This window comes from Vulpes lagopus, chromosome X, assembly GCF_018345385.1.
Source record: "Vulpes lagopus strain Blue_001 chromosome X, ASM1834538v1, whole genome shotgun sequence".
Lineage (NCBI taxonomy): Eukaryota > Metazoa > Chordata > Mammalia > Carnivora > Canidae > Vulpes > Vulpes lagopus.
Window position 1 is genome coordinate 87841923 of NC_054848.1, and position 15107 is coordinate 87857029.

Below are 15107 nucleotides of genomic sequence, written 5' to 3' on the forward strand. Positions count from 1 at the left end.
TCATAAATAAAATCTAAAAAAAAAAAAAAAACTTATAGAACTCAACATAAAAAAAAACAAGGAATTCAGTTAAAAAATGGGCAACAGACATGAAGAGGCATTTCTCCAAAGAAGACATCGAGATGGCTAACAGACACATGAAAAGATGCTCAACATCACTCATCATCAGAGAAACACAAATCAAAAGTACAATAAGATAACAGCTCACACCTGTCAGAATGGCTAAGATTAATAGCACAGGAGACAAGAGATGTTGGTGAGGACACAGAGAAAGGGGAATCCTCTTACACTGTTAGTGGGAATGTAAACTGGTGCAGCTACTCTGGAAAACACTATGGAGATTCCTCAAAAAGTTAAAAATAGTACTATCCTGCAAACCAGCAACTGAACTACAGGTATTTACTCCAAAGGATACAAAAATACTGATTTGAAGGTATACATGCAATGTTTATAGCAGCATTATCAACTATAGACAAATTATGGAAAGAACCCAAATGTCCATCCACTAATGAATGGATAAAGAAGTGTTATATATACACAAAGGAATATTACCCATAAAAAAGAATGAAATCTTGCCATTTGCAAGGACATGGATGGAGCTAGGGAGAATTATGGTAAACAAAATAAGTCAGTTAGAGAAAGATAAATACCATGTAATTTCATTCATATATGGAATTTAAGAAATGTTAACAGATGAACATAGGGGGAAAAAGAGAGGCAAAACATAAAACAGACTCTTAATTATAAAGAACATACCGAGGGTTGCTGGAGAGGAGGTGGGTAGGCAGATGGGTATTAAGGAAGGCACATGTTGTAATAAGCATTGGGTGTTGTATATAAGTGATGAATCATTAAATCCTACACCTGAGGGGCATCTGGATGGCTCAGTGGTTGAGTGTCTGACTTTGGCCCAGGTGGCGATCCTGGGGGCCTGGAATCAAATCCAGCATCAGGCTTCCTGTGGGGAGCCTGCTTCTCCCTCTGTCTCTGTCTCTGCCTCTGTGTGTCTCTCATGAATTAATAAATAAAATCTTAGAAAAAAAATTTTGTGACCTTGAGTCATGCAAGAATTTCTTTGGTTTGACACCAAAAGCACAATCTTTAAAAATGATAAATTTTACTTCAAAAAATATAAAACTTGTGTTGTTGAGTACTCTAATGAGAATGAAAAAACAAGCCAAAGACTTATGCTACAATATTCATAATTCACACATCTGATAAAGGACTTTGTATCCATTCTTTGTAAAGAAATCTCAAACTCACTGACAAGAAAACAACCCAATTAAAAAATAGACAAATTATTAGAACATTTCATAAAGAAGTCATACAAATAGCAAATAAGCCCTTGAAAAGACAATATACATCATTAGTCTTCAGGGAAATGCAAATTAAAACCACACTGACAAACCAGTACATACCTATTAGAATGGCAAAATTTTTTTTTAAAAGCACTGACTATATTAAATGTTGTTGAGAATGTAGAGAAATTAGAACTCTCATACACTGCTGATAGGATATGAAATGGTACAATCACTTTGGGAAAGTTTTGTACTTTCTTATAATGTTAAGTACACACCTACCATATGTTCCAGTCACTCCTCTCCTGGATATCTACTCCAAATTAAAGAATGTATATATCTGAAGACTTTTATATAAATGTTCATAGTTGTCTTATTTGTTTAAGTGATCCCTAAAACTGGAAATAATCCAAATGGCCAATAAGAGTTCAATAGACCACAAATTGTGGTATATTCATACAATGAAATACTACTCAGCAATAAAAAGTAATGACCTATTTATATATGCAAGAACATTTTCAGTGAGTCTTTAAAATAATTTATACTGGGCAGCCCCGGTGGCGCAGCGGTTTAGCGCCACCTGCAGCCCAGGGTGTGATCCTGGAGACCGAGGATCGAGTCCCACATCAGGCTCCCTGCATGGAGCCTGCTTCTCCTGCCTGTGTCTCTGCCTCTCTCTCTCTCTCTCTCTCTCTGAATGAATAAATAAATAAATCTTAAAAAAAAATTATACTGAGTGTAAAAAGGCAGAAAATAATCATACATATTCTATCATTCCATTTATATACAACTCTAGATAGAAAATACAAACTAAACTATATTAACAGAAAGCAGATTAATGGTTATCTTGGGAAGAAAAGATTGCCAAGGGACACAAGGAAAGTTTTGACGGTAAAGAACATGCAGATTATCTTGACTATGGTGATGATTTCATAGTGTATGCATGTCAAAAAACACCTTATCTATATGGACTTTACTGAATGTCAATTATACCTCAAAAAACTATTAAATACAAAAAAATCTTAAAATGAAAAAATTGACCCTATTTACCATTTCTAAGTCAGGGAAAAAACAAACTGAAACTAACAATTAAACTCTTCCACCACTGGCAGCAGCTGGAGAGTTTTGAAAATGGGAGTCGATAACTGGTCCTTCCATAGTTCCTTTCATGATAAGCATGGTGGGGCACTAATCCTTCTCTAAAACAAGCTAAGGAGAGATTAGAGTATACTAAGTAGGATAGTTTTCGGAAGACCTTCCTCATTAATCCTCCATGCCTACTGTACAAAGAAGGTCTGGAGTATGCTACAATGCCTTTTTTTTTCCATGTAAACAAACAGAAATAGAGAATATCCAAGTTAGAGGAAATGTTCTGAAGTTAGACCACAGGAGTTCACAGCTTGGCTGCACCGTTTATTAAAGATGTGACCTTGGACAAATTCCCTACTTTCTTTGTGCCTCAGTTTCCTCATTTGTAAAATGTGCATTCATTCAATGAATGTTTATTGAAAATGCCCCCCCAAAAACTCTTAAAAATGGTCAAGAGGTCAATAGACCACAAATTGTGATATATTCATACAATGAAATACTACTCAGCAATAAAAAGTAATGACCTATTTATATATGCAAGAACATTTTCAGTGAGAAAAATGTATATAATACAATCACAACTAGAAAACAAACCTTCCTAATTTTTGTTTTCTCAGTAAGAGATTAAGAGGACAAAAAAAGAAAAAACTAATATAAAAATGTTTAAGAGTTAAAATTTTAAAACACCATGTCAAGTATAGAGATGTAGTTAGAAAAAAATAGCGTGTAGTTTATAAATTACACTATAATTCAACTGATTCTCTCTCTATATATTGTATTTATTCACTTGAGGAAAGAGGTCAAAGTGGAATCTGTAGATCAGATTATGATGACACAGGTAAAAAGAGCTAATCAAGCACAATTCTATAATAAAAGTATCAAATCAACACACTGTACACCAAACTTACACGTTACGTGTTAATTATATCTCAATAAAAATAAATTTTTAAAAATAAAAGAGGAAAAAAGCACAACTATATTGTGATCTCCTAACAACACTACAACCTCTCAATAGTCAATCATCTTGATGTTAGGCCTATTATGTTTTCTTAAAAAAGCAATATTTTAATTATTCGTATTCTTACACATTTATAATGTTGCTTTGTTAGTTTTCCAGTACTGTAATTATTATGTGAAACATAAGCCAATTCCTACAAGTTTTAGACAAAGTTTGTCTCTTGAGATATTACCATAATATGTTCCTAAGATTTCCAATTTGACATTTTAAATAAAGTTTAAAATATAATTAACACTGAATGCAAATCTTCAATCTGAGTCTACCCATGAATTTACAAAGGAGTCCAAATGTATTTCAGCAGGAAAAAATGAAAGTAGCAACTGCATCATGATAAGGTTTTAATATAGCCATTAGGTCATGTTTATTCAGTGATATGGAATGAATGAATGAATACAGTTTATTCAGTATGATTATGGAATTTTTCCATATATGTACCTATTTTATAAATCACTTTAAAAGCAGCTTGCAAACATTCATTAGACAACTGCTATGACTAAAGCTAGAACTCAGTAAAAGGTACTAAGGGAAGGTATTGATTTTCATGTTCAGAAAGCATTATTCATTCTGATTATGAAGAGGAACCCCAGTATGCACATAATAAATTAATATTTAAATGATCATTTTGTTAGAAAAATAACAGTTACCTGTGATACACCCAACTTTTTACAGGCATCAAGAAAATTTTCTACATTTCTTCGACATTTTGCCATGCTCAGTTTAGGCTGTAAAGTAAGGGGGAAAAGGCATTTTTCAGGCATATTTATACAGAAATTTATCAATACTAAAAATTAAATTTATTGAGGTATATTATTTAAAGACAGTTCCAAGAAGCTCTACCTCCCTTTAGAAAACTAACAAATTAAAAAAAAAAAAAAGAAAGAAAAGAAAACTAACAAATTGTAGACAAAACTTACCACTGCTGGTGATGGCACATGAATACTAGCTACAGAGCGTGGCCTTATGTGATTGGCTAAATGGCAAAGAACAACTCCATCCATCAGCGCAGCTCCAATGTCATCAGGCAAAATTACTTTTAACCTGGATTCAAGATTCTATAAAGAAATGGATATAAATCACAGATATCCTATAAATAGATATGCTACATATTTATATTACTAATCATTATATAATTCAAACTTTTAAAAAGCTTTGGAAATAAAATGCAGATACTTTGCTAATTTTCCAAGTTAAACCCATTTCACAAAGCAGATCTGTAAGGTCAAGCTCACTTACATTCCGAAGTTGTCGTATTTGTTCTCGTTCTTCCCGTAGATGTTCCATCTTTCTTCTCATTGTAAATCCAGGATCTGCTGCCCCATATTCCTGACGAGATGAGCGGCTAAAAGCTATAAAAAGAGAAAGTTCCTAGCTTATCACAAGGCTAATAGGAAGACTCAACCAGTGGTGGGAAAAGAGGCATGATAATGAAGAATCAGTACAAAACTACATAAAACACTATTACTTATTAATACATTCTAAATATTTTTTCATAGATTATAATTGAAATCTACTTATCTGCACAATTGAAAGCAACAGGGAAGACAAGTGTAACGATTTCTACCACCTACACATGTTCTTATTTAAACATACTAGTTATTAAAAACTTATGATCCAGGTTAAAAATTATTATTGAACATAAATCTGCCTTTATTATATTTAAAGAAAAAGGAAATTATTCTTGAAGGTCAATACAGTTATTCAGGAATAAAAACTATAATTCAATACCTTGCCAAGTAACATGGATCCATTTTCTTTTGGGCTTGCCAAATGCGAAAAGATCCCTTTTTAAAACCACAATATAATGGAGTGCTACAATTTCAAACAGTGTTTGGTCTGCTGGCAGAGTGGTCATTCTAATAGCAGTCACAGTAGAGTGGAAATAAGACTGCAGTATATCTAAGGCAAAAAGCTGAGGTTTCAGGAGCTTGAAGGTAAAGAGGAAGAAAGAAATGGGGAACGGGAATTGGAAAGACAAATAAGGTTAAGAGAAAATTACTTTTAAGAGAGGGGAAAGAATCTATGTGTACTTAAAACTACGGAATCAATCCCCACTTAAGCTGGAAAACGCTAGTTTCATATATAACCAAAAAAATTTACTTGCAGAATATGCACTTACCTGATCTAGGCTTCAAGCCAAAAGGACCATGTGAAAAACCATCAGTTCTATCATATTCCTAAAAAAAAAAAAGAAAAGAAAAGAAATAAAACCACTTTTCTTTCAAAATAGTCAAGACAGTTATTTATATACATTCCAACTTTAGATGTATTTATTTGTTTCCATGATTGGTGGAATACAGAAAGGCAAACTGTATTTCAATTCAAATTGATACATTTCACTTTTAAAAAGTCTACAAATATTTGCTAATTGATCTGACTACATAAGCTTGCAAATACTTCCCTCTCCTAGTGTAAGGAAAAATAAAAATTACTGAATTACATAAAATAAATAGGTATTATTTTTTGAATGAAGAAGCAGATTAAAGCCTCCACAAAAATTAAATAAGCTTCAATGAAAAATAAATGGTTAGCAATATTTACTCAGTATCTACTAATGACTTGACATTTAGTAGATAATCTGAGACAAATCTGCATATTCACACTAATAGAGGATGATAGCTGATACTAATAAATTATAAATTATCATCTCTTCTATTTGAATATACATTGTTTCGAAGTGCTTTCACACAGTGGTGTGCTGCTGAAAGAAATGGTATATTTTAAAAATCTGAGCTTGGAGTTAGAAAGCTTAGGCTAACTCTTGAGCAAAACATTTAATTTCTGTGACTATTTCTTCATACTTAAAATGGGATGTTTGTTGTGAAGTAACTGAGATAACTAAAAGCACTTTGGAAATTGGGCTTGCCAAAGGCGAAAAGATCCCTTTCATAATTTCAGCAGTACCTTATTTAACATTTGCAATAGCTGTGAAGCAGCTGGCTTCAGTCACTTGTCTACCATTCACTGACTGGAGTCAATAAATGATTGAGATTTACTGATTGGGAAATGTTCCAATCTCTTTAGCTTGGTAAAGGTTACCAATCTCTTTAGCTACAAAATCATGAGGATAATACCTAGCTCAGGGGACTACTTTAGGTTCAAGTGTATAGACAAGCACTTTGTTAATAGTATAGTACTAGGAATAGGGTGGCTCAGTTAGTTAAGTGTCTCTTGATTTAAGGTCAGGTCTTGATCTCACGGTTTTGAGTTCAGGCCTCGTGTTGGGTTCCATGCTGGGCATACAGACTACTTCAAAAAAAAAGAGTGGCTCAGTCAGTTAAGCATCTGCCTTCAGTTCAGGTCATGACCCCAGGTCCTGGGACCAAGTCCTGCATAGGGCTCCCTGCAGAGCAGGGAGTCTGCTTCTCCTTCTGCCCTTCCCTTCTACTTGTCATCTCTCTCTTTCTCTCAAGTAAACAAATAAAATATTTTTAAATTTTTTTTAAATTAAAAAACAGTATAGTACTATACTAGGGGTGCCTGACTGGCTTAGTCAGTGGAGCATGAGACTCTTGATCTCAGTCAGGGTTGTGAGTTCAAGCCCCATGTTGTGCATGGAGCCTACTGAAAAAAATTTTTTAATTAAATTTAAATTTAAAAAATAGTATACTACTATACTGTTTTTTTTTTTAAGATTTTACTTATTTATTCATAAGAGACACAGAGAGAGGCAGAGACATAGGCAAAGGGAGAAGCAGGCTCCCCATAGGGAGCCCAATGCAGAACTCTATCCGGGGACACTGAGATCACACCGCGAGCTGAAGGTAAACGCTTCACCACTGAGCCATCGAGGTGTCCCTATACTAATTGATTCTTTTACCTTTTTTTTTTTTTACTAATTGATTTTTACCATTTTCTTTCACAGACGAGATGGAAGTAATCAGAATTTCGTTGATTCTCTAAATCTTCTGCTGATTAACATGTTATATGCAGTTCCAGTTGAATGTTAGCTGAGCCACCAAAACACTTGTTCATCACCCTATCCATCCACAAGCTCACAGTTTGTCTTCATTATATTGGTTAAAGCGTCATGAATTCCCCAAAACTTCACTTATCCAAATGTAAGCAAAATGTATTATTTGAGAAAACTGGCACTAATACTCTCCCCATGAGCACAGATCATAAAATCATAAGGCAACCAGGGAACTAGTCACTTATATGCTTACATTTATTATAACTGAAAGTAAAAGAAAGGATTAACAAGAGCATGCAACAAAGACTAATTTTAGGATATCTTAATTTATATTGCTTTCTAAAAGAATGCAAACAATTTTACTTCTCATATAAATAATTTAGGAACATGTTTATAAAGCTAATATCCAAATCCATTTAAAACTTTCATAATGCAACTCATCCAAAACAATAAACAAATGATCCTGGCTTTTAAAAAAATTAACACTGCCTATATAAAATGAAATACCTATCTATGTAATTAACTAAAGTTATATGGTGAATATGGATGATCCAAACATTTAGACAAAGTTCTGAATTCACCAAATGAATACAGAATTATTTATTACTAATGCCAACACACTTTTAGAACACTAAAGAAGGTAATATAAAATAGAAAAGATGCTGTTTCGAATTTTTAAAATTTATCTCTTGTTGTAAAGTAATCCATCTAACTAAATTAGAAGAATCAATCACCAGAGTATTTGGGTGAGATCTCACAAATGCGAACTTTCACCCACCCCTTCTCCCCATGTTCTCCCTTAGGTCTAAGATGCCAGTAAATGTGTACCCTTCTGTCGATAGGAACAACCCACCACAGGGAAGTTTCTCGTGGAAAAAGGAAGTTTCTCTTGCATTGCTTTCAGACCTAATTGGCTATGAGAAAAACCAAAGGCCATTGCACAATGCTGAAGTACTTCTTTCAAATTTAAAATTGCAAAGTCGTTCTTATCATTTATTTCAAAATATAGATGAATTATAAAACAAAAGAATTTTATAAAGTGAAGTCTTCTCTATGCTCTATAGGAATTTTCCACTAAGTAATTCAGGTGATATTATTATTATGAATATTTGTACAAAAGATGGTGTTCTTAGAATTTTTTATAGGCTAGATTTGTACAAATTAACCTACTGTGGATTTTTTAACATGGGTGAATAAATTATATTGTTTAAAAGAAAAAGAAAGATGAAGCTAGAGAGAAGAGACAAGGAAGAAACCTATGTAAACACATAAAAACAGAACTTGTACCTCAGATGATACTGGAGATTGTGGTGACATACTAGCATTATCACTGTCTTGCTAAAATAAAAAAATAAAAAGATGAAAGATGAAATTAAAATACAAATGATGATTTAGACATATAAAAGAAAAACCAAAAACTGTTTTGATCAACTGCTAAAGGAAGAATCTGGAAAATACTATCAACCACCTTGCCACTCAAAGTGTGGTCTGTGAACCAACAGCTTCAGCACCCTTTGGAGTTGGTGAGAAATGCAGAATCTCAGGCCAACCCTACACCTGCTAAACCAGACTCTATACTTCAGTAAGGTCCCCAGGTGATTGATTCATAAGCACTTTAAGGTATTAGAAGCACTATCTATTCACATCAAATATTCCTATAAATCTATTTCCTTTAAAGAACACAAATGAAAAAAATCTTTCCATATTTCTTTTTTTTTTCTTTCCATATTTCTTAGGAGAGATTCACATGTTAGGATTAATTCCTGATGGGAAATGCCAATGGGATGGTACAATCCCATTGAGAGAGATACATGGAAGCATGCAAAAATTCCATCCCTCCAAGTAAGAACATTTTACCTGGGAAATTATGTGTATCTAATATAGGCTTAGAAATAATTAGAGAACTTAACTGCATAAAATAATATTAAACGATCCATGTTTTTTGAATGACTACTACCAACCAAATACAAAAATCTTCACATTTAACCTTGAATATGCATGCCACATAGGACATTCATCCAACATTCAATAAAAGATGATTGCTTACTATATGTCGACACTGTGCTAGACAACAGTGGAGTATTCAAATTGAGTAAAATATCATCCACTCAAGGATCTCTCAGTCTAGGGGGAACACAGATTCATTTGTACAGATAATACAACCTTCTCAGTACAGTGTTAGAGCTATGTATGCATGGTATATGATGAGGCACAGGTAAGGGGCACCTGGAGAAATGGTAGGAGTGAAAGGGCAAATTTCCTGAAAAAGTGAAAAACTGAGTAGTGTGTTTACCAGAAAGAGAAGGAAGGGAACAACATTCCAAGATGAGAGGACAAGGACAAAGGCACAGAAGCAAAAATGAAACGATGATGCAGAAAACCTTTGAGCAGTCCATATTGCTGGAGAGTACTGAAAAGCAAGAAAAAAAAACAGAACAGATCATGAGCTGAGGCTGATGTGCTAAGAAGGGGCCTGATCAGGAAGGATCAAGAATTTATCTTCTAAGTGACAGGACATAGTGAAGGTTTCTAAGCAAGGGGATGACCTCATCCCGTTTTTGTGTTCTTCGGAGTATTCATTGTGGCTTGCAGAGAGGACAATGGACTGGAGAAAGGGAAAAGAGCAAGGATGCTATTGTGGTGGTACAGGCAAAAAATGCTAAGGGCAGAAATAGCAGAAATACAGGTGGAAAATGTATTCAAAATACTTCAGTATCAAAAAGAAAAGTTAGCTCTTTGGTAATATTAGATATTAAAGCAGGCAAGATCATAGTGGATATAAAACACAAAGGGACAGAGACAATAGCCAAGCTGAACCTCTAGCTCAGGGTTCAGCGAACATTTTCTGTGTGATTCCATTTCCTAAAATTAAAGTTTTCAGAAGCCCTGCCAAATACTCAATATCAAATTAACTACCAATCCCTCCAATCAAAAATACACAAAGCTTAAGTATTTATGGTGATGACACAGTGTCATTTCAAAACTGCTAGGCTGCTGCATAATTTTAAATGGTAAGGTAGAAAAATTTATAATAATGCACAAACTGTAGCAATCTAATTTTTAAAAATGTTAAAACAGTACACAGAATTTACAGAAAAAGATTAATAAATGTCAAAAGAATCTCAACTGACTACGAAGTTGATTTAGTAAGACAGAAGATGAGAAAATGTAAAAGACAAATGTTAATAGAATTCTAAAACTGAACTATCAGAAATTCTGTTCAAAATAAAGGATATATGGAAACTATACAACTAAATTAATAACTGCATGATGATACTCAGTTTTTATTATTAGAAAAAAAACATGCATTAAATCACTAACCAAGAAACTGACAGAGGTATTACATTTTACTCTGATGAACCAACTACATATGAAAAGTAAACATTTTAAATAATTGCTACTATCACCCTCTTTTCTCACCTCATCGTTTTCATTGCCACTTGAACTCTTCCTTGATGATTTATACTGAAAAATATTTAAAACATACACTTTATTTTTCTTTGAACATATGAATTCTCTACCAGTAAATTATATGTGAGGTTTATTCATATTTTGGCACTTTTATTAAATTATCTGATACTAACATTAATTATATAACCAGTTTAAACAATCCTACCACTTATTAATAGCTAATACATACAGGGCTTTCATGTGCAAGGCATCGTTCTATATATCTAGCAACATTTCCTTCCTGAGCCGATCCACTTCCCATTCAACTCAGGTTTCCTATCTGAAGGTTGTCTTAAACTCTTCAGTTTTCTTAATCCACTATATTCAAAACATCATTGTCAATTCTTTTTGTAATCTCTCTGACTTGCTTCTTTTGAATTCTTAAAACTACCAATTTATCCTAGGACCCCATTACCTCCCACCTAGATGGTAATCGCCCCATTCAAAAATGCTATCTATTGTTAAGAAACTGATTTCAGGTAAGAAAAACCATTACGTTAGGTATATATATTGACCATACAATAACAGTAATAGTGATAATAGCTAATACTTATATTAGTGATTACTATGTACCAGGCACTGACAAAAGTATGTTACACATATCAACCCATTTGATTGTCCTAACAACGCTAAAGTAAATATTATTATCTGCATTTTATACTGAGGCACCAAGATCATATGCTTAAAATAAAAAATGCTACTATGCCAAAAAGCTTTTTTTTACAATCAGGAATTACAGAAATACAGAATGACAACCACCAAAGTTCTTATTTCTAACTCCTCCCCACCACAAATAATCCTGCAAATTAATGGTAGGTTAAAACATTCAAAACACTATTTGCATCTCATGATTCCCCTACTGAAAAACCTACTTTCAAATTATGTTCAACTTTCCTTGCCTGGCATTCAAAGTTCTATTTAATGGCCCCCTTTCTTATAAGCTTATAAAGCTTATGCAGCTTTATATTCCATAACTCTTGGAAAACTAGATCTATCTGATAGCTCAACCGCAGATTGGAAGGCAAGCAGTATATTAGGGATTACAAACACCAGACCTAAATTCCTCCATTGTCTCTCCAGTGATTTATGACAACTACCCTAAGCATGATGTTTGCTGACAATACATTGTCTTGGTTCTATTCTACTTCAACAAAAGAATGACATTTGCACAGCAGACCCCAGGACCTGGAGATGGCCATCAGTCATCCAAGTAAAGGAAAAGAAACTCATGGATGTCAAAACAGAGGAGTTGCCAAACTGAATACTGTTGCAGGATCTCGCCTCTAAAGATACTGGTTGGAGTGTTTCAAAGAAGTTACTACCAGTATTACAAGCATGTCAATGTGAAGAAAGGGAACATCATCGGGGTTTCAATGTTGCTGGAATATTACATGCTTTTCAACCACTGCCTTTCATACAAGGAACTCAAACATGAACAGCTCACAAGTACCACTGAAGAGGGCACAGTCTATATTCCTGGCCATGACCTTTGTAGGGTAGATTTTTGTAGAGCAAAAATCCCTGATATTTGCTGAATCCTTTCATATTTTAATTGAGAATTAATACCAGATAAAAGATGATTGGTACAAAAACAAAAAACCAAACAAAAGAATGACATTTGAGTGAATAATAAGCTAGTATTTATTAAATGTATACCTTGGGGCAAGTGCTATTCTCATAGCCATTTTACATTATTAAGTAATTCAGCAGTTATAATCTTGTAAAAAAGATACTATTAGAGTCATTTGGGGATAGAAAAAATTAAGCTCAGCAAGGTTAGGTAATTTGTCAAAATCACACAGTCAATATCTAAGTTAAAAACTGGAACCAACGTGGTTTGATTCTAGAAGCCAAGGCTTGTGCTCACTTCAGCAGCACATATATTCTAGAAGCCAAGGCTCTTAACCACTATCTCTAAATCCTGAATGATTAGTAGAAGTTTGCCAGGAATAAAAAGGGCTAGTGGGCATTCTCAGAAGAAGGAAAGCACAAACTAATAAAAAAAAAAAAAAAAGCTCAGCCTATGCAGAAAACAAAGAATAGCCAGATGGCAGAGCGCCTGCGTGGCACAGTCAGTTAAGCATCAAACTCTTGGTTTTGGCTCGGGTCGTGATCTCGAAGTTGTGAGATCGAGAACCCTGTTGGGCTCCAAGCTCAGCTGGGAGTAGGCTTGAGATTTCTCCCTCCCTCTCCCACCCTCCCTCCCGCCACACTTTCTCTCTAAAAAAATAATAAATAAATAAGCCTTTAAAAAAAAAGTAGCAGTATGGCTAGTGAGGAGAGTGAATTGTGGCAGGTAATAAACCTTAGAGATTAGGGGATCATGGCATCTGAAGTTTTTTAAAAGTCTAAATTTTGTGTTATTGATAATAGACAGGAAAGAAACAAATTTAAGCCAGGGTTTTCTCAATGGACTGTGAAGCTACAGAAAGGGAACAAATTAAGAAGTTATTACAATTGCCTAGACAAGAATGAGGGTTCCAACAAAAGCAAGGGCAGTGAAGATGCAGAAGAGGTGGCAAATTAGAGAAAGAGGGCATATAATTAATATCTTAGTGATGATTGGAGGAATGAGAGAGGGAAAGATCAAAGAGGACTGAGGTGTAGAGCTGAGACAACTGGACAGACACTGCTGCTATTAACGTGAATAAAGAATAGGGAGGAGGAGCAAGTTCCATGGGGGAGAAGGGTAGGAGGCAGAGACAGATTGACCTTGAAATACATGTAAAGCATCCAGACAATTAGAAACACAGGTCTGGAAACCAGAAAACAAAACTACGATGTAAATTTAGACCCACCAGAATATGAGACATCTGGAGTCATAAAAGCTTCAGAGGGAGTTTTTAGGGTAATGAAAAGAGAATGAGCCCCTAAGAGCAAGCAGAAGAAAAGTCAGAAGTTAGACAAGAACATCCAAAAAAACCCAGAAGAACCAAGAAAGAAAAATTATTTAGAAACCAAGAAAGGAGTTTCAAGAAAAGAGATGTGGCCATCACTGTCAAATTCTTAGGTACATGTTAAGCTCTAGGTTAAGGGGCTATGTCAATGGAGAAATGGATGTGGAAGCCAGACTGTGGTGGGTTAAGGAGTAATCAGAAACTAGGATGTAAAAATATAAATTTGGCCTAAAGAAAAAGAGACAAGGCAACAGCTGCAAGGGGACTCGGGAATAATTGTAGAGGTCTGAGAGCATGTATCAGATGGAAAGTAAAGAGATGGAAAGGATGTAGAAGAGTAAGTGAATAACTGATAAAGGAAAGAAACAGAGCATAAATGAGGTTAAGAACATAGATCATGAGATTTGTGTTATTGTTACTCAACTACACTTCTAATTTAAAATATTTATCACATTTGAAAACTCAGAAAGGTACTACTTTGTTTGTATTACCACACAGATTTAAAAGTCCTAACACTCAAAACCTAATATATACATAGATCTGAAGATATTCCATAAGCTCAACTTTTATTCAATCAACTCAGCTGTCCACTGTCCTCAATTAGCATTAGTCTGAATAACTGAAATTTATTATATCGGAATTCAAATAATAAAGACCTGTTTACAAACCAGAGAAACAAAAAGGTCAGATCACTTCTGTATCTTATGTTAATTTCACAGGAGAGACAGTAACTTGTGTACAAATTCTGACTCCTAACAACACAAATCAGGTTATTTCACAAACCCAGTTGGCTTCCCTATTCCAGTATAAAATTAACCATGATCAGATAAAATATATAAAAATATTTTTCTGGGCATTAGCCTCTAAATGAAAAAATGCTGTATTTATGAAATCAGGTATGTATTTTAAGGGTCATTATAATGTTTTATCACAGCAGTAATTAAGATAGATTTGAAGACAAATATACAGGGCATTTCAATAAAGCAAATAATTCTTAAGACTAATAGAGTATTTAATCTAATGCTTTTAAACTTTTTTGTTTAGAAATCAATCATCTAATCCATTTAGAAATCCATGATGTTATTATTCTTAGAAGAAATTAAAGCTAATTTATATTAAACATAATTTATCAAAAAATTAGATGTTCATATTTTGTTGTAAATCTTATTAAAAGCATTAACACATTTCCGTAAAATGTAAAATACACTTGCCTTTCTATAAAAGATTTTTAATAAAGTAACGTATTTCCTGAAATACCTTTACTTTGAAAGATGCAGTGACTTTATTTTGGCAACGAGGACATTAAATTTTATTTAGTAGAGTAGTAATCTACACAGAAGTGGTCTGGAAGTCTAGAAGAGTTAGTGTAACTCTCCTACAATGATTTACTGACTCGTATAATCTGACCCAATTTATCATCTTGCTCACATAATCTGGCCAATATA

The 15107-nt window shown here is 33.9% G+C and overlaps 1 protein-coding gene and 1 non-coding gene across 5 annotated transcripts in view; both read right to left on the reverse strand.

The window, feature by feature from the left end:
* Positions 1–15107, reverse strand: part of LRCH2 (leucine rich repeats and calponin homology domain containing 2) — a 103509-nt gene that overhangs the window by 16432 nt on the left and 71970 nt on the right. For 3 of the 4 annotated variants that reach the window (XR_005985590.1, XM_041740198.1, XM_041740196.1), the window contains 6 exons: positions 10736–10780; positions 8603–8653; positions 5522–5579; positions 4639–4751; positions 4320–4457; positions 4050–4127 (listed from right to left, as the gene is read on the reverse strand). Coding sequence is in view for 3 of the 4 variants with exons in the window: in XM_041740198.1 (XP_041596132.1) it covers positions 4050–4127; positions 4320–4457; positions 4639–4751; positions 5522–5579; positions 8603–8653; positions 10736–10780 (483 nt within the window). In the remaining variant the exon portion in view is untranslated. The remainder of the gene's footprint in view (positions 1–4049; positions 4128–4319; positions 4458–4638; positions 4752–5521; positions 5580–8602; positions 8654–10735; positions 10781–15107) is intronic. The other variant, XM_041740197.1, reaches the window with a different exon arrangement.
* Positions 8136–8264, reverse strand: LOC121483721. The gene has a single exon (XR_005985830.1). It is a non-coding gene; the product is annotated as a small nucleolar RNA SNORA35 (small nucleolar RNA).